The sequence below is a fragment of the Ambystoma mexicanum genome, chromosome 1p, assembly GCF_040938575.1.
Source record: "Ambystoma mexicanum isolate Mex_15411 chromosome 1p, UKY_AmexF1_1, whole genome shotgun sequence".
In the NCBI taxonomy this organism is placed as follows: Eukaryota; Metazoa; Chordata; class Amphibia; order Caudata; family Ambystomatidae; genus Ambystoma; species Ambystoma mexicanum.
This window is the reverse complement of record NC_090921.1, coordinates 225,083,081-225,103,324: the sequence shown is the minus strand read 5'-3', so window position 1 is coordinate 225,103,324 and position 20,244 is coordinate 225,083,081. Positions and strand designations below refer to the sequence as shown.

The 20,244-nt window shown below is 43.9% G+C and overlaps 1 protein-coding gene across 1 annotated transcript in view; it reads right to left on the bottom strand.

Annotated features, from left to right (window-relative positions):
- The window catches only part of GPC2 (glypican 2), a 238,017-nt gene that overhangs the window by 47,851 nt on the left and 169,922 nt on the right, over positions 1–20,244 (bottom strand). The window contains exon 6 of the mRNA XM_069646425.1: positions 6,202–6,332. Within this exon, the coding sequence (XP_069502526.1) occupies positions 6,202–6,332 (131 nt within the window). The remainder of the gene's footprint in view (positions 1–6,201; positions 6,333–20,244) is intronic.

Below are 20,244 nucleotides of genomic sequence, written 5' to 3'. Positions count from 1 at the left end.
AGGTCTTTAAGAGATGCTTTGTGCATGGGTTCAAATGGTGAGCCCATGAGTCTGGTAAGTACCACGTTAAGGTCCCATCCGTGAGCTGGGTCAGCTATCGGGGGGTGTATTCTCTTTACTCCCTCCATGAAGGCCTTTATAACAGGGATCTTCCACCACGACACTTTGAGTTGGGAAGTGGTGTATGCAGAAAGTGCTGCTAGGTGGACTTTAATGGAATTGAACACTAGACCTGAATCCAATAAATGGGTCAGGTATAGAACAATATGTGTGGGAGAGCAGTCAATCGGGTTGATGCTCTTTCCTCTGCACCAGATGACAAATCTCTTCCACTTGCTAGAATAGCAGTGGCGAGTGTTAGGTTTTCTGGCTTCCCTGAGGATGTCCATGCATCTCTGCGGGAGCTGTAGATGTCCAAATTCTATGATCTCAGGAGCCAGGCGGCTAAGTTCATGTTCTGGGGGCATGGATGCAGAGTCCTGCCCTTGTCTTGTGACAGCATGTTGTACGGGCAGGGGAGTTTCAATGGGGGAGATAGAGACATCTCCATCAAGTGAGCGAACCATGGCTGTCGGGCCCACATTGGGGCCACCAGTATCATGGTTACTTGTTCCTGGTGCATCTTGTGCACCACCTTGTTGAGAAGGGGAGTCGGGGGAAAAGCGTAAACAAATTTCCCTGACCATTGAATCGACAGACCGTTCCCCTTGGATTGGTTTTGGGGGTACCTGGAGGCGTAACTTTGGCATTGTGAGTTCTCCAGGGTTGCGAACAGGTCTATTTCTGGGAATCCCCATTGCGTGAAGACGTCGAAGACGATGTCTTCGTGCAGTCGCCATTCGTACTCTTCGGGCAGGGGGAAATCTCTGCTGAGTTTGTCTGCCAGCAGATTGAGTTCCCCTGGTACATGTTGTGACAGTAGGAACATATTCTGTTTGAGAGCCCACTTCCATATATTTTGGGCCAGTTTGGATAGTCCTGGAGAGTGGGTTCCCCCCTGCTTGTTGATGTAATACATGGCTGTGGTGCTGTCTGTAAGGACCATCACTGTCCTGCCTTGTAGGTGTTCCTGGAAGGCTTTTAGCGCCTTGAACACCGCTAGTAGCTCCAGAAGATTGATGTGTTTGGATGCTACGTTCGGAGTCCACACTCCGTGAGCAGTCTGATGGGATAGGTGCGCCCCCCATCCTGTGAGGGATGCGTCTGTGGTTAGAGTGGCTTCCGCCGCGGGTGTGGCAAAAGGTTTCCCTTTCTCCAGGTTTTCTTTTGTCCACCACCGTAGCGAGAGAACTAAGGCCTGCGAGACCACCACTAGATCGTCCCATAGTCCGCTGGCCTGACACCACTGGCTGTTGAGCCACTCTTGCATTGGGCGCATGCGCAGGCGCGCGTGAGGTACCAAATAAATACACAACGCCATCACGCAAAGCATTGCTTTGCGTACCATCACCTCTCGATCGGTCACATATTGAGGGATCTGAAACAGCATGTTTTGGACCCTCTCTTTGGAGGGGAAGACGAGGCCGTCCTTTGTTTGAATTAGAGCCCCTAGGAATTGTTTGATTTGGCTGGGGTCTAGGCTGGACTTCTTTTCGTTGATGGAGAAGCCCAACTGGAACAAAAGGTCTACAGTCTTTTGGGTATTGGAGAAGCATGTTTCGTAAGAATCCCCTGTTATGAGCCAGTCGTCGAGGTAAGGGTAAACTGGGATGGACAACCTGCGCAGGTGGGCCGCTGCCACTGCCAGCACCTTTGTGAATACCCTTGGTGCTGATGCTATGCCGAAGGGTAGCACTCTGAACTGGTAGTGTTTAAACTTGTTCGCTGGGCGCAGATCTAATACAGGGCGCATGGTTAGATCCTTTTTGGGTACAAGGAAGTACACTGAATAAATACCTTCCGTTACCTGAGATAGAGGTACGACCTCTATGGCTCCTTTTTCCAGCAGTTGTTGTACTTCTTGGAGACGGATGGCAAGATGTTCCGGTGTCATGCCACGTCCCCTCGCGGGTTTGTATGTTGGGGAACTGTTGAATTCGATGCAGTATCCGTGGGCTACGGTGGAAAGTACCCAGCGGTCTGACGTTATACCCTCCCATGCTGGAAGAAAGGATGTTATCCAACCCCCGACCGGTGTTGCATGGGAGGGGACGCGAATCTTCGCGTCACTTAGTGTTGTTGGGGGCTTGGGAGCCTCTGGGGGTGGACCCCCGGCCTCTTCCTTTGCCCCGACGCTGGCCTCTTTGGCTGTACTGCCCACTATTGGTCTGGAAATTGGTGGCAGGGTACTGTTGCTGCTGGTTTTGTTGTTGGCGTTGGCCACGAAAAAAGCGTTTGTTGCCATAGCCGCGCCTGGTAGAGGGCTTAGAGATTTGGTCAAGAGTTTTGATAGTATCGAACTCTTTTTTAGCCATCTCCAGAGCCTCATCCACCGCTTTCCCGAAGAGGTTTGAGTCTTCAACAGGTTTATTTATTAAAGACGCCTGTGTCACCGGTTTGAACCCTGAGTTGTGCAGCCATACGTGGCGTTTTAGGAGTATTCCTTGAACCAGGGAACGTCCCGCTGTTTCTGCAGCATCCAGAGAGTTTTTTATACTCTGGTTGACCTGGGTTCCTTCGCCAATAGTTGTAAGCAGGCGTGTACGTAAAGGTTCCGGCGCTTCTTCGGCGTCTTTGCGCAGTTTGGCCCACTGCGCGTCCACATAGCTAGCGAGCAAAGAATTGTTGTTCGCAATTCTTGCCGAAAAGGCAGCCGAGGATGTAACTCTTTTTGCAAGGGCATATAACCGCTTGCCCTCCTTGTCAGGTGGTGCCTCACTGGTGGAAAGTGGTACCCCTGCCCTCTTTCTTGTATTGGTTACTACCAGGGAATCCGGAATGGAATGTCCCCTGATGTACAGCGGGTCTGAGGGTGAAGGAGTGAAAAGTTTTTCAATTCTAGGATTGACCCCTCTGATTAATGCGGGTGTGGACAGCGAAGGGGTGATTCTTCTCTTCACCGAAGCGAGGAGGGGAATGGTCTGACTGACCGGGGGTTTCTCCTTAATTACTCTTTCCACAAAGTCTAATTCAGGAGAGAGCTCCCCAGTGTCCAGTTCAAAATGTGCTGCTGCTCTGCGCAACAGGGCATTAAATGTGGGCTGATCGTCAATGGGAGACGTGTTTCTAATAGGTGAATTGTCTGGAGGATTTAGGTTCAGGACATCAGTGTCGGAATATATTGAAGGGGATTGCCAGGGGTGAGAAGGTCCTTCTTCTGGATTTTCTCCGAAGCCTTCTCCTACCAAGTCTGGGCTGTCTTCCAGAACTTCCTCCTGGTTCCGTCCCTCTTCCTCATCCATAAAATCATCCTCTTCCTCACAATAATGTTCTTCCCCAGTGAGGTCATACACACTATGGAAGTCTGAGGCTGTGTCCTGTTGGGGATTGACTAGTCTCGGAATTTTGGCCCTGGGGTCCTCCTGAGGCCCTTCTCTTATTCTCTTGGGAGTGGGAGGGTTCTGGGTATTCATAAACCTCTCCATTCTTTCCATGCAGAGATGGAGCCTTTCCATGGTTTCATGGGGTACCCCTGAGCGGTCTAGCGGGGGAAAAATAGTGTCTTGTAGCTGAAAACGGCTCGACCTCTCCCACAACGTCGAGGAAAGTGTCCCGTCGCCCTCCGAAAAGCCTTCAGGTGTGTTGGGAATCCCCTCGACTGAAGGAGATAGTCCCTGCCTTTCTTCAGGCTTTTTCGGCGTGTCTTTCGACCTCTGCGTAGCGCTCGACGTGTCTTTCGGCGTACGCTTGTGGGCGTCGGCTACCACGATCCTCGCCAAGCTCTCAGCGACTCGTTTGTCAGCGGAGGGCTGTGGTTTCGACGTTATGGGTGTCGATCGCTCTACGGCGGCATGCGCTTTCTGCTGATGCGCGCCGGCCGATGATTTGGGGGCAGCGCCCTTATTTGCCGAAAGTCCAGTCGCTGGTCGCGGTTGCGGTTGCGGTTGCGAGAGGGGCTTCGAACCCGAACGGTCCGAGGAGGCCGCCGGTGGAACCTGCGTCTCCTTGGGCGCTGATGCTCTCTTCGCCTTCGACGAAGAAGAGCCATGGGTTGTGTGCTTATGTGTGGTCTTGTGTGCGTCAATGTCGCCGGGGTGTTCATCCCCATAAGCAGGGCGTGAGCCGAGCCCGTCGGGGCCGGGGACAGACGACGAAGCGCGTGTGCGCTCTCTAGGGGGGTTTTCGACTTCCGTAGCGGAGGTCGTGGTATCACGTTCCTCGTCACTGTCGGAGGTAGCAACGGTGGGTGCAGCGTCGGCCTTCGACATAGCGTAGGCCGCCCACCTCTTGACCCTACGGTCTTTTAGAGTCTTAGGCTTAAGAAGCTGACAAGCCGTGCGACCCTCCTCTTTGTGATCGAGGGGCAAGCAGCGGTTAGACCGTGAATGCTTGTCCTTCCAAGTAAACTTGCCCTTGCAAAGTGGGCAAAACCTAAAGGGTGTCCTCTCCATAGCCGAGGCAATAAATCGTGATAACCATCCCAAGGGAAAGGAAGGGGAAAAGGAAAGGCATTCTCAGAAAAGAACCAGAGATGTCCCACGACCCCCACTCTCCCTACTGTATATGGCCTGCGAGGCCAGGCCACGTGTTCGGCAACGCCGAAGGATCTCCTCCGCTCGTCCCCTCCGTCGAAGATCTTGCTCGGCGGAGACAGCTTCACAACAGCGTCGAGGGGGGGGATCGATAAGTTCTATATTAATATAGGAAAACGACCAAAGGTCGAGGAGATGAAATCTGCAATGTCTCTCGAGGAGCTCCGCGTAAAGGCGACCAGTAGCTGGGCGGAAAAAAACAATCTGAGGGACCTCGACGCGTGAGGGATTGTGGGTACAACGCACGTCACTATAGGGATAGTGTTTCAGACACGCCTTGTCGACGTCCCTTTTCGACTACGAAAAACAAAATGCAATACTCTGCAGTGACCACTGGATGTCGGACCTATGCACAGCATGTGATTCTAAGCAGATTAACAAACATCAGAAATACAAATATACATACAGTATTGTACATTTAGCAGGTCAGTTTATATACATATATACAGTGAGGTAGGCTAGGTGCAGGGGCATTGTTCAGTTATGGTAAGAACCCTCTGCTCTTCCGAGTGAAAAGATGGGAAAAGGAAATGAGTTCCTACTAGTCAGTTGAGTTCAGAGGCAAGCCTTAGCCTATCATGGAAAAAGTCCTAAAAGAAACAGCACCAGGAAAGTTTGAAAACATCTAAGGCAAGCAGTAACTGGACATCGAGTTTGGGCTCAGTTTGAAAATCCATCCTCCGCAAACAGTGTAATTCTGGTCAGAAATTGCAGCATAAAAAGCTAAGCAGAGCTGAATGGACAGGTGTGTTGTAATCTTGGACACACAACGCCGGATAATCAGTAAACTTACATGCCAGACACACAAGGAGGTAATATGTCCATTATACCACTTTCTAATAGGGAAACAGTCCATCCAACCAAAACACTCAATGAAACAAGTGCTCTTAGCGTACACCTATAAGAAGAGGAAGAAGCATATCAACTTTGAGGGTGTTAGGGTAATCTTTCAGAGGGAGCGTTCTAGTGGGGAAAGGTGGGGGTAAGAGTTAGATTAGGCCAGCTGTTAAGAAAGTCACAGAACTGAAGGAGGCTAAAAGAAGTGATCGACACTGTAGACCAGGCCAGGCTGACATTCAATGCAAGACTACAGAAAACGCTAGGAGCAAAGAACAGAACACACAGAAGTAGCCTGCTGGAGGCTCTATCCCAAATACTGGTGGTAGCAGCAAAGCCACAAGACCAAATAATGATGGTGGCAACTTCACAGAAGCTCAACTTTTGTAGTCATGAGTACAACTGCAGCCATGCAACTGATAAATGTCAACATTTGTTTTTTACTTTATTACTATTAACCTTTTGAGTGACTGCTGTCAAACCCCCCACTCGAGAGTGTGGCAACAACTACAAAAAATTAAATCTGTAGGATTTTAGGAATGACAGCCCTCTCGGAAAGTTCATCAAGAATGACAAAGTGGCACATCTTGAACTCAGGAATGCTTCCACCTATTTATGTTTACAGAACTCATTCATCTAGTGTAGGTCTGTGTCAAATCCCTTACTCAGCATGATGAGTCACCAGCCTTTTTGAGAACATCACGAGAAGGTAGTGTGTGCATCAGTAACTCACCTTGGTGGAGGTCTGCATGGTGTTTTCCTGCATGTACATGATCCCTTCTGAGATCTTCACCCCGATCGAGTCAGCAGCCAACTCGAAGTTGAATGGGCCCTCCAGCCTCTCTGCCACCTGGATTAGGGCATCTGCAGTTAAAGGAAATACATGTATTCATTAAACTCTACAGCTTGAGACTGGCAGAACAAGTCTTTACAAGTTTCTCTTCTTTATTGGTCATGAAGCCCTCTGCCTAGATAATCATGCAGGGGCAGTGTACATGAAGGTAGCAGACATTCTGTCCACAGTGGCACCCTATTATTGAGGGTCTACACCTTAGCCTGCAGGTAAATCCTCCGATCCCCATAGTAATATATATGGAGGATTAACACTTTGGGCCTCATTACGAGTTTGGCAGTATTCCGGCAGTAAATCCGCCGCAATACCGACAAACAGAATTACCGTTACCACCACTTGGTCCCATGGGATTACCACGGAATTACATGTGGTGGAAAGGCAAACATGGTCTCCATATATGGGGACTTTATGGGAGTTTTGGCAGAATTATCACATGCGGAATTAAAACAAATAGGCTTACCTACCATTGTAACCAACCCTCTTCGGACTATTTCAATAGTTACAAAATTGTGATTTTCTTCTAGGACACCACATGTATTGTACATTATTTTTTGTGTGTAACAAAAAAGCCATTTTCCATTTAAAGTAAAGGAATGTGGCTGGATAATGCAATTAATTGGTTTTATTTTCAATCAGAAAAAGTTACTTAACTGTAAGAAGAATATTGCAGCTTATATACGGAGTGATCATAGATATCTTTCTCTGAATAACCAAAACCAAAGGTGAAACAAAAGCAACGTAATTATGACCTCAATTTACCTGCATTGGCCTTACAGCTTGTGCTTTCCAAAGGTGACTCTTCTTGAGTTGCTGAGATTTCTCTTTTGAACACTGACTGTTTAAGAATATATTTCTAAGAAGAAGAGCATTATAACTCGCTCCCTAAAGGCCTCCTACTGAACCTATTGGCTTTGGCAGTGCGTGTTGCCTTACAGGTTTTAAATGTTGAACACTTTAATTCTGGGATAATAGACTGCTTGCATCCCTTTGTGAGAATCCAACTGTTCTTATAACCTATCGGTCTGTTCTGATCCAACATTTCCTTCCTTGAAAACTTAATATTGCAAAGGTGATACTATAAAAATGCTATACTGACCTCCAATTACGTCACATCTGGGTGCTGGAACATGTGCAACATATGAATTAATTACGCACCTGCTTTATTGTTCATTTTCTGAATTGAATCCAACTTGAGATTGATGTTACAGTTAATTACTGCTTTTCAAAGAATGCTTTAAATATCTTTGTGTATAAATAAATAATGTATTATCTAACTTAAAGTGTGTAAGTGTTTAATTGGATATTTGTATTTACTGATTTTATTGTACAGCTCTATAGCTAACTGTACCCTCCTTAAGATAAGCCTGGTTACTCAGTCACACTATCAACTTGTTTAGAACAGGCCTATATTAAAAGGTGGGTTACCTAATACCAAGAGATAAGTATTGTGTAGTCTGACACCAGTTGGACTGCACTAATTCTTACCTAACAATTTTATATTGGCCTTTACAGGAAAGAAAGCCTTTCGGGGAGTTCCTCTAGACGAGGAGATATGTCTATATGGAGTGACTGTTTATTATCATGGTTATCTAAATTTAGGCAGGAAAACTATTAAGGATACCTGACACATTTTTGTTCAGGCCAGAAATTCCTATGGATGAGGAGGATAAACAAGTTATTTTAAAAAAAAACTAGAATAAGCAGTGGTAAGAGAAGAAAGGGTGATGCTTCATGGGACAGAAGATGAGGGAAGTGGATGGAGAACGGTGATAGCCCACAATGAAGGATATAGATTGACAGACTTAACAGATGAAGAACTGTTTAAGGATGATTATTCAGATGATGAGTTAGTATTATTTATATGTCTCACTTATTGGACTAAAGTTGAGAACATAGAGGTACCACAGAGAATTTCGTTGGTAAAAAAGAAATCGCCATTTTTTCAGGAAGACTTGTAAAAAGTGCTAAGTATTTAGTGGCCCACAAATCCATATGACGGCCTGCTGAAAGGAGTGGGAGAAGTGAAAATTGGGCTTAAACCAGGAGCTATTTTCCACTTGTAAAACAGGATCCAATGTCCATAGAAGAGGATGAGGGGATATTCAAAACTATATCCGCCCTAATGAAACAAAGCATTCTAGTACCATCAGATTCTCCATGCAATACGGCTGTATAGCCTGTCAAAAATCCACGGGTGGTTTGTGGAGATTCCTACAGGATCTGCGCCGCCTAAACAATACTGTCAAAGCTGCTGAGTCTCCTTTGGTTCCAAACCCTGCGACTATATTGTGCAATATTCCATCAAAAGCTAGGCATTTTACTTTTGTCGATTTGAAAAATGCATTTTTCACAATATCCCTAGATGAAGACTCACGAGATTTGACTTTGTTCTCATATAGACCGATTTGCCTGAAACATACACATTTGCCCCAGGGGTACTGCCAGTCCCCTTCGATTTTTAATAGAGTACTTCAGATGGACTTGGGAAATGTTCACCTTGAAAGCGCCATAATTCAATATGTGGATGACATTTTAGTGTGCAGTGAGACAGAAGAAAAATGTAGAAAAGACTATGTCAAATTTATGACGATATTCACAGAGAAAGGATATAAAGTAGACAAAGAAAAATTACAATATTGTCAAGAAGTATTATACATAGGAAAGTTAATCTCGCATGAAGCAAGAAAAGTGACACCTGAAGAGCAGAAGCCATTATGAGAACTGTACAGCCAAATACGGTGAGACAAATGCAGCAATTTTTAGGTCTCTGCAATTTTTGCAGGCCCTGGGTCTTTGACTACAGTACATATATTCAACCAAATTTAAAGCACTTAATGAAGCACAGGTGGTTAAACCTAAACGTTTGTGGACAGAAGACATGACTAAAGGATTTAATGAATTAAAAAACGCAATTAGTACAGCTCCTGTATTATGGATTTCAAATTATAGTGAAGAATTGTACTTATTTTCCCATTCAAATGGAGAATTCATAATAGAAGTTCTTGCACAGAAAAAGACATTAGGACATTGTCACAAACCATTATCTTATTACAGTGGAATTTATGAGAAACCAGAAGGTGTCTCCCCCACTAGTCCCCGGGGATCTCTCATCCAGATGGCCAGGACACAGCTATCACTTTTGGATATAGTTGCTGGGGGTGGAACAGTGCGGGCGGATCATCTAGGTGAGGGGTTTTCGCGAAGTGGGACGCCAGATGTTGAGACACGGCATCCCCTTCCCTATAACACCTTTACCACATGCTACCACTACCAGGTAGGGCATTTAGGAATTCTACCTGTCCCCCTTTTTACAGTATACCGAGCGTGTCCCAATACAATGGTCATGCGAGGTCAGGCAATTACTGACCATCACGCACACCTGACTTCCATTAAGCTTCCCCACATGGATAAAAGGCAGAGCACGAGAGCACACTCTGAGCGAGGCAAAGCACAGGAGGACATAGCAGTTTCGTGATGGCAGCTGAACGAGAGAAGAAAGATGGCTAATCAGAAGTGGATTGCAAGGAGGGAAGGTCCCTTGACCGTGTCAACAATGAAGCGTTACTTACCAGAGACCTCGAGAATAGAGAGCGTAAAACCAGGAAACCAGGCTGAAGAATCCTGCATTGTGTGTTGGGGATACCCGGTACCCTCCGGCATCAATAATCAAGGTGGGGAGAATCACCAGCCACAGTGGTACCGTCCTTGGCTCCAAGAATAAAGCAGCGTCCGTGAAATCAACACAGCCAGTGAGTTGGGGGGACCGATACAACACTGGTCTGTGTTGAAGCGAAGGTTGCAAGCAGCAACATTGTTTGACAAGCACTAGAACGAACATTGTTAAAATGCGTGTGATAAGAGACGCTAGTAAAGTTGAACCGCTGGTGAGGGATTGAACTTTGAAAGCAAGATACAATACCTTTGACAGAGTGGTCCAACACTGCGTGGGTGCTCAATCGAAGGTCTCTGTAAGGTATCCAGCTAAGAAGTGGCAAAAGTGAAAGTGAGAAAAAGGTTATATCAAGAAGAGAATGAGTAATTGTGAATCAAAGTGGTCCTGTGACGGGTCAAGCTAAATCCTACGCACAGTCGAAAGTCTTGTCTTCGATTTTGATGATGTAGAGAAAGTTTGGAAAAATACATACATTCTGAGTCCGGTGCAGGGAGATCAATTGCAGGTTTTGTGTTAAAGTGGGTCTGAGCCCGGCGGAGGGGAACCAGGGGTGAACAGTAAATCACCTGAAAAGTTGTATATGCGAAATTCTAAGAAGAAAGGAACTTTAATGTTTGTTGTGTTGCATCAGGCCCTCTGAAATAAGAGTCTTTGAATGGCTAAGAGAGTTTGACACAGAAGGTTCTGATGTTGAGGTTTTGAACTGCATCCTTTTGCTAGTGAAGCCATAGAGTGTGGTAAACTTGATTGTGCCGCCTTGTCCCGTGCTGAAAACGTGGGGAAGGGAAGCCAACTGCTTGAATATCATGACATATCATTTCTTGAACAACTTTTCTGTTGCATAACGTTGTTTCCCACACTATTTGTATTTAGAAGTAAGCATGGCAATAGGTTTATTATTAAAGGCCCTTTTATTTTGACAGACTTGACTAGGACTGCATTATTATTTTTGATAGTCGTAGCTTGCTCCCATCTTTAGATTTAGGATAAGATAGGTGTTTTTCAAACCCAATTGAAGTTCAATAAACACCCTTGAACTGTGAAAACTTGTGTCTGTCTTACTGTTTGATACCATGCCTTCCTTACAGATTTTAGATCCAGTTATGAAGGGACACTATCCCTGCAAACAATCTTTGGCAGTTGCTGCATTTGCCATAGAAAAGGCTTCGAGTATAACTATGAGGTGTTCCGTAACTCTATTTGCAGAGCATGCATTATTTGCAATTTTGGAAAAACCCCAAAGCACATTCCCTACTCAAAGAGCCTCAGGGGTATGAGGTAATTATATCAAACCCTGCAATAACAATTGTTAGGTGTAGCAGAGTGAATCCAGTAATGTCTATAGCTGAACCAGTGAAGAGATGACGATGGGCATACTGTTACATACACTGAATGATATTGCCCATGTCAGAGAGATCGCACTAGGAAGGGGGTAAGTGGCTTTCATTGATGGTTCATCTGGAATCAATCAAAAAATGGGTATGAGACATACAGGATTAGCAGTAGTGAAGTTGTCCTGAGAGAGTACATTTGAAGTATTGATAAGAAGAAGATTACTCTCAACCAAACCAGCACAGGCTGCAGAATTAGCAGCGCTTATTGATGCACTACGAAGTTTTGAGGGTGAGGAATTTACAGTGTATTCTGACTCCACCTATGTAATATCAACCGTACACGCAGGCCTGTCACGTTGGAAAAGGAGGGCATTCCTCCATGCAGATGGCACTCCAAGGCAACATGTGGGGCTATTAGTCAAGATCATTGAAGCCTTAAGCTTTCCAGCAACCATAGCATTCAAAAAGAACAGATTTAATATCTCGTGGGAAGAAAGCCACAGACTTAGAGGCCAACGTGCTGCATATTATTCAAGCACATTTGAAAATGGAATGAAAGATACAAAGAAAGCGGCAGGGCAATGCATGTTGGTTAAAGAAGGGTTTAATATCACTTCCATTGTACAGTTAATTGAGGTACAAGGACTAGCATTGCAAGAAGAACAGGAGCTATGGAAAAAGCAGGGGTGTTTCTTATCCCGCACTGAGGCAAATTGGAGGCAGGACAGTACAGGAAAGCCAGTCATGCCTCTAGCATTGTTGAGAGTAGCATTGGAGCAGCTCCATTACCTAGCGCATGTGATTCGAGAGAGCCTAGCTGCTACAATAGCAGAAGACTGGTTTGTACCGAACCTAAGTCAACATGTGGCACAGTTCATTATATAATGTATTGTGTGCCAGAAATGTACGGCAGGACACACCCTGCTGATGGTGAAAGGAGTAATCCCTAGAACTAATGACCCCTTCCAACATCAGCATTTAGATTATGTAGATATGTTGCAAACATATAATGGTTATCGATGCATGTTAGTTGTAGTATGGATCGAAGCAGGTCGTGCACACACACAAGTATTTCCAAGATGGGGGGGTGTGTGAAGTTTTGTGTTCTGACAATGGGCTGCCCTTTGTGAATGAACTCTTTGAAAATATAGTCTCACTCTTAGGCATTAAGCATACGTTTGCTTTGGCGTATCCCCCGCAAGCCAATGGGATATGCGAGAAATTAAAAAGGCCTTCTGAAGGAGAGAATACCAAATCTTAAAATGACATTTAAAAAAGGGGTGGCTCAATTGCCTACCGCTTGCATTGTACGCATTACACAATCAAGCTGGTTCAGACCACCATTTAGCACCCCATGAGTTGGTTACTGGACACTGTATGAGAACTCCTCCCACCCCACAACAAGGGCAAATATGGATGCCCACAGTGTAGCGAGGCATTAGGGGGCGAGATGCATGTTTATTTGAAAACAATGACTCAAAGTATTGCTTTTATTTCTCAACAGAACAAAAATCCACAGGAGGGGTCAAAAGTGAACAAAGCAAACAATTTGACTATTAGTTTGGAAGACTTATTAAAACCTCCAGTACTTTACCCAGTACTTTACCCAGGGGACCAGGTGCTAGTGACAAAAATGTGTGCGTACTTGGAATACCCCTCGATTCAATGGACCTTATGATGTGTAGGAAGTATGCCCTACAGCAGACAAACTCAAGGGCCTATGGGCTTGGATCCATCTGCATGATATCAAGCCCTATAAGGATGAAGCATTGACCTCTCCTGCACCTACTCCCAGTGAAGCAAGTGTCCCCAGTGAAGCAAGAGAAGAGTGCCAATGAATGACAACACAATCTATAACCAAGAACACAGATAAAGAAGGTGAAACATTTTTAGATTAGGGTTATTTTATGAACTGACTAATTTACAGTGATCTTGGAACATTTTCCCTAGATAAGCCTCAAGAGACAATCATACAAGAGTTTGAGCTTTGAAAGAAAAAGAAGAAAACATATCTGATCTTCCTTTATGATACCCATCATAACATTGGTATATACATTCTTAGTTATTTATGTATCTTTTTTCCTACATTTCTCAAACATATAGAGCTTTGATTCAAAGAGGAGTAGACATTGATGCATTCCTGGAGAACCCTAAAAACAGAGGGATTATTTGGACAGTGATAATTGAAACACTACTGCAATTTCTGATATAGATTTGATTAAAAAAGGAGGTAATATATTTGCATATTCATACAATGGAGAGGCTTCAACATTTTAGAGATTCATTACCATCTGAAAAATCAATAGGGTTTCATGCGATATTTTTGTTATATCAGCTATTATTATGATTTGTGTTTTTCTCATTATTATGGCATTGCAAAGTGTTGCAGAAAATGGCACTAACATGGAGGCTATTAATGACACTACCGTAGAGCGTGTTAACAGCACTGCTATGAAGTGTATTAATGAAACACTTATTATTGTCCCCACTATAAGCAAGGATAGTGTGTTATACAATATAGCTATAAGAATATTTTGATTTAAAAGAAATACTGAAGAAAACCATGAAAGTATAAATACATACCTTGAAAATTCAGTTCATTTAAAGAATAACCTATGGTAACAGAACATGAAAGAGGTAGTGAAAGAACGTAAGACGAAAGTTGTTATGTTTGTTCCTTAATACCGTATGCCATGAATGCGGCCAAGACCTTTATTGCGAGAGAAATGTCTTCACCTGATGCAAAATGCTTCAGTCATCTAGCAGCATGCACAACTAGAGGAACAATTGAAGCACAAGGTGTTATCTTACGATGGCGAACAAAAGTGGCATTCCCATATGAAGATACCTATGTGAAAACAAGAAGGATGGAAAATGGATTAGGGTGGACAAGCAAGAAGCTCATGTATCCATCCCAGATAGGAGAATGAATAAAGGTTGTCCAGATAAAGAAGTTGAATTGCTCACACATCACTGAAAAACCAGGAGAGCCAGGATGTGGAGAAAGACCACAGTTAGTGATATATGGACGTGTTTTCACTAGTACTAGATGGGAAGAAGGGCTATTGGGCTGGCCTGCCCTGCAAATCCACTGAAGAGAGAATCAGAAGTGCAGATAGTGAGTGAGAAATGTCTAGAATCATGGGCCAGGTATTCAAATAGACTCACATGGGTCAACAATGAAGCAGGACCAGTTTCTATAATACCACTGAGAAATGCAACAATATGCTTCAGGAATGATGGCCTGATCCTGGATGGGAAAAAATGTAAGGATGTCGACGCATAATTGAAGTTCAAAGAATGAATGAATGCAGGAACTGCAGTGTTAATGTATCAATATTGGGCCTGTGGATCCAGAGACTACATGCGGTTGCCTAAGAATTGGGGAGGAATATGATCTATGGTAATGCTACATGTACCAGCATTGGTGATTCCTAAAGTGACCTCTATATTGATGAATTTCCAAAAATGGATGAACATTTAAGGAAGAAGAAATCACCCAAACTCTGCTGACTGAAGAGAAGCAATTATTTTTTGGCAAAACCGATGGAGTCTTATGACAAAAACCAGATGAGCATAAATTGTTCAGCAAGATGGCAATGATAATGACAGCTATATTCTTGCCAGGACATCAAGCAGCAGTAAACACCAAGTGGATGCAGATTACCAGAAGGGAGGTGCTGCAGACAATAAATGCAACAATAAAAGGATTCAATGCAATCAGAGAAGAATTCATCGCCATCAGGTTGATGACTCTCCAGAATCGGTTTGTCCTGGACTTAAACACAGCAATGGCAGGAGGCGTGAGCGCCAAGGTCGGGCTTTCTTGCTGTACGTTTATACCATCTCATGATGGAGAAAATGGAACTCTGACAGAAGTAATAACCATGCGGTCAACTTTGCACACAAAGATGGTGGAGGAAGTAGATGAAATTTAAGATGATGATTGTTTTACATCTTTGTTCTTATGGATTCCATATTGGCTGAAAAATGCTTTCAAGATGCTTTAAGCAATACTAGTGTTGGTATTGCTAGGATTTTGCCTCATATGAATCATTGTCGGACAATGTAAGAAGACAGCCAAGAAAGCTATTGGAATGAAGATAATGATTGACATCGATACTATAACTGGTGAACAAATGCCAAGTGAAGACAGTATTTGTGAGAACATAACGACAAGTACCCTTGCACCTCCAGGAACTAAGTTCTACTAGCCTAAAGATCGGAAGAAATATGTGGGACAGTGGATATTCTGTGCACCAGCAGAAGATTGTCGTCTGATGACCTGGAGTGTGGATGAACATATAATAAATGCTGGTAATCTGAGGGGGATGACAAAGATATGGATGCTGAAGAAAAGAAAAAATGATGAAATTATAGAAGACGAAGCAGGAATTGCAGAAGAGGAGGCAAATGTGTTTGGTATAGAACTTGACCAGAGGTGGGAAAGTAGAGGAGCAGGTGGACACCTTCTACCTCGTCTCCGCCCCCTTAGCACCATCCCATTGGAATGACAGATGAAGAGCCACAATTGGGAACCACTCCATGAATCCTTGCAACATTCCTGTACCACGTTGAGTATATGCGAGACAATGTGCACTCAGGAAACCATTTAGAGTGTACCCACAAGCTGACATAGTAGAGGAATGCTATCAAGAAGGATGCCCTTCGCTGAGCTGTCGAGAAACGGCCATGACCAGAATGAACGTATGTTAAAACCAAGTCTGGTGACAGCAAAGGAATGTTATAAAGGAGATATAAGAAGATATAAGAACCTAGGCTAAAACGATATGAAAATACTTAAGGATGATGAAGTAACCAAAGCACTAAGAGAAACCCAATGATGCAGTAATCATGAACAAAAAGAAGAATGAAGTGACTTACTGGTCAATGACTGTAAATACACCGTAACACAAGGTAGAAAGAACATATAGAAGTTTGATTATGAGAGGTATATATTCAACGTTTAGGACGCCGATTAGAAGAAGATGGACGACGACTTATGTCAATCAACCCAGCTACCTCAAAATACGAGTTTAGGATCATGAAGTGAAAAGACGATAAAGAGGTTGTTTTTCCCTTGCAAAATACAGTAGTACATTATCCTGGCACCAAGGATGCTATTTCTAGAGATGAAGGCAAAGTACGAAGGGAGTCCAACGAGCAGACCATATTTTTCAAGATTAGGAGGAACAAGAACATTCACAGATGCCAAGTATTGGACAATTAAAAGTGTAATAAAGGTTATATGGGCTACAGTTATTAAGTCTCTAAGGGCCAAGATGAGCAACTGTACTCAGTATAATTGAATCAAATAGTGCTAAATACACTGTAGAAATTGACACGTTTGTGGTATCTTAACACGTGGCGAGGAGCTTGCAAACAATGGCTATTCATTGGGTTTGAAACTAAGATAATGGTGTCCCTACACTCCTTTGAATGTTCGGAGACAGTGCAGAATGGCAAGGTCAATCTTCAAACAAAGGACACTGGCATGAGGCCAAACGATGAGACAGGGTAGACTAATTGGGAAACAAGGGGAGAGCTGACATATCTCAAAGCACGTAGGTTTCTTTTCTATGTACATGCTGCTAGTGAGCCAAATGACCACGGTGATATTTGGGTTGCCAAACAATCAGAAAAACCTGCCATGCTCTTTTACATACAATGTTGCAAAGTATTGTTCTGCTGCCATATTTTCTGTTGTAATCAGTATGACTATGTTAAGTTTAGTTTCTTTATTTGTACCGCACACCAAACCCTCAGGTAACTGGCCACTTAAGCTTATGCAGAGGTTGCAGAATTGTCAAACAGGAAAAATAACAGTACAGAAACAGAACAGCGATAAGTGCAGGTTGACCGTGGTTACATGGTGGTCGCGTGTGGAGAACAATGCAGCAAACACAATCAGCGATAGGTGAGGAGCTATAATTAATCCGAGTCAGAAGCTGAACCTTCATGGAGCTTCTTGAAGAGCCCGCTCTTTACTTTCGCTCTGAAGGGCCAGAATGCGGGTTCGGTCCTGAGGCTAAGAGGAAGTGCATTCCACAGTTTAGCCTCTAGTACTGGGAAGCTCGTTCCCCCTGCTCTTTTTAATAGGAATCTTGGAAAGGCTAAGCAATGGGAGTAGATGGCTCTGGTGGGTAGAAGAAGATCAGCGCGTGTCCTATAGACAAGGGACCGCCAATTAGAAACTAATAGTCATGCATTCTACCTGTAGACATGTTCCCCTAATCCAATCCCACCCCTCGATAGGTTTTTGTAATATGCCGCATAGAATGACGTCATAGATGATGCATTTAGCATTATATAAACTAAGTATAATCAGGAAGAGTTGGTATCCTGCATGAATCAATTTGATGAATGACGATTAACCCTGCTTTCCTTCATTGAGATAAAAGCAGTATTTTACCATCTTCTTTGAGTCTGTCTGGTTCTTTGGTCTGAGACATTTTATTCGTAATTCCATCTACCACAAAGACGCATCAAGGTGCTAGAGCACAAACTGCTGCCACTTTAGTGCTCTATCAGAGTCATTTTGGGTCATATTGCCCAATAGCCAATAGACATGTCTCCCTTAGCGCCACCCCTGGAGGCCATCTTCAGATTTGGCAAGCTCATGCGAACGTGGCAATATGAGCCAAGAATAGCCATACGTGGGTTAGGTAGGAGCATTGCATGTGACTCTCTGAAAGATACCAATGCTGGAGAACAGGAGTTACAGGTTAGTAACTTATTCCTTCTTTAGCATTGGATCTTTCACAGATTCACATGCTGTTTGAATAGATTATAAAGGAGAACATGCAAAACCACAAGGGCAGAGGTAAAGCTTGCCTGAAGGAAACACTAACCTCAAACACCCACATGGCTCATCCAAACGGTTGGCCAGCACTGCTTGGGTGTCCTTGGACTCCTCTGTGGAATCCTGCTGACACAGTAGAACCTTATGAATGTATGCACCAATCTCCAAGTAGAAGCCCAGCAAATATCCATCAGGGGAACACCGGAGAAAAATGCTGTCATAGCGGCAACAGCACTCATAGAGAGAGCGCTAAGCCTGCTAGGAAGAGGCCTGTAATTCAGGCGATGGCACAGTGAAATTGAGGACTTGGAAAGGATGTTGCCCATGCCAGAAGGGAAAAAAGTCACAAATAGCTGAGAAGACATGCAGAAAGTCTCCGTACCAGTAACATAACATTTCAGGGCTTGCATCACATCCAAGAAATGGAAGTGGCATTCCGCTGCAGAGGAAGGGGAACCAAAAAAGGCAGGCAACATCACAGGTTCGCTATGGTGGAAAGAAGACGGAACCTTGGGCATGAAAGTCGGTTCATGCAAAGAACCCCCTTGGATTTACGAAAACCTTAATAGGGAGGCTTGCACGAGAGAGTTTGGATTTCCCCCACACGTCTAGCAGAGGTGATGGCAACCATAAGGACAGTCTTCCAGGACAAGAATGTTAGAGAAAACATGTGCATAGGCTCAAAAGGGGGCCCATAGGTTTGGTGAGAACCATGTTCAATTCCTAAGTTAGAGCAGGCACTCAAACAGGTGGGAAGAAGTGTAACAGGCCGTTGAGGAATCCCTTAGTGAGTCTGTGAAACCACAGAGAAAGCGCCCAATGTGTTAGGACAGTTTTTCTGAAGTCCAACTAAGGGCTTAGGAAAACCATTCAACTTTGACAGTACAAGACTGGACTCTTAGTATAAGGCTGCACCACCTGAGTTCAGGGTAATGTAGACAGAGCAGGCAGGCTTATTTTAGGAGCGAGAGCAGGCTTTAGGAAGTGTTAGGTAAGAATTGATGCAGTCACACTGTGTGAGACTACACAACACTTATCTGCTTGGTACTAGGTAAGCAACCTTTTGGTATAGGTTTGTACTACAGAAGTTGGTAGTGTGACTGAGCAGCCAGGCCTATGTCAAGAGGGGTAAATGGGAGCTGTAGAGCTGGAGAAATGAAAGCCGTAAATACAAGTAGCCAAGTAAAATTTACACTCAAGGTTTTTGTTATAAATAGTTATTTAATTAACACCAATTTTTAAAAAAGCGTTCTTTAAAAAGGCAATTAATTTAACTATGTAAATATATATACTTTATCCACTAACTTCTTTTGATTCTGAAAAGTAATTTTAATCTTTGGATATGCTTCTTGCACAATTCCTACACCCTGAGGTGACTTCAATTATAAGGATAGTAATGGCATTTATATATTACACTAGTTACACTTTACAGATTCTGAGTTTTCACAAATTAAAGGTTTAAGGAAGGAAACTGTTAAACAGGTTCTCAGTAAATGTGAGGACAACTAAATCTTCCAATGAAATCTAGACAAGCCTTTGCCAGCAATAACAGTCTATTACCACCTATGAAGGACAAACAATGTTAAAGTCAATGGACTAGAAGAGCCTTCAGGGAGCCGGGACAGCCAAAGTCAATAGGAACACATTATATGGAGTTGAAGCACTTCTTAGATCAGAAACAGTCTTGCACAAAGTTAGAGGTTTGTAGAAAATCACTTGTAGGGTCACAAGCTGTTAAGCCTGTGAAAAGAAGGCTGGAATCAAGTTTAAAGGTAAGCCACTGCAATTCCCAACTGAGAAAAGCACAGCTAAAAGTCAATGAGGTAAGTACCCCAAGCCTAAACAGTACCTCCGGTCTGAAGAAGAGTGGCCAGCTGGATTCTGTCTTGCTACAGCGGTGTAGACCCCGTGTTCCTTAGCCTCATTCATGGGGACAAGAGGGAGGACGTCTGGAGGGCTCCTGCAGCGGTACTTGGGAGGTCGTCGGTGTTAGGGAGAATTCTCATTTCTGTGCTAATTCCCTTCAACTTTAGAGACCCCCAGCTCTTTTGCTGGACTTTAGGACTTTTTTAATTTTAACCCTGGAGTGAGTGAGACATTTATCCGCACTCTCT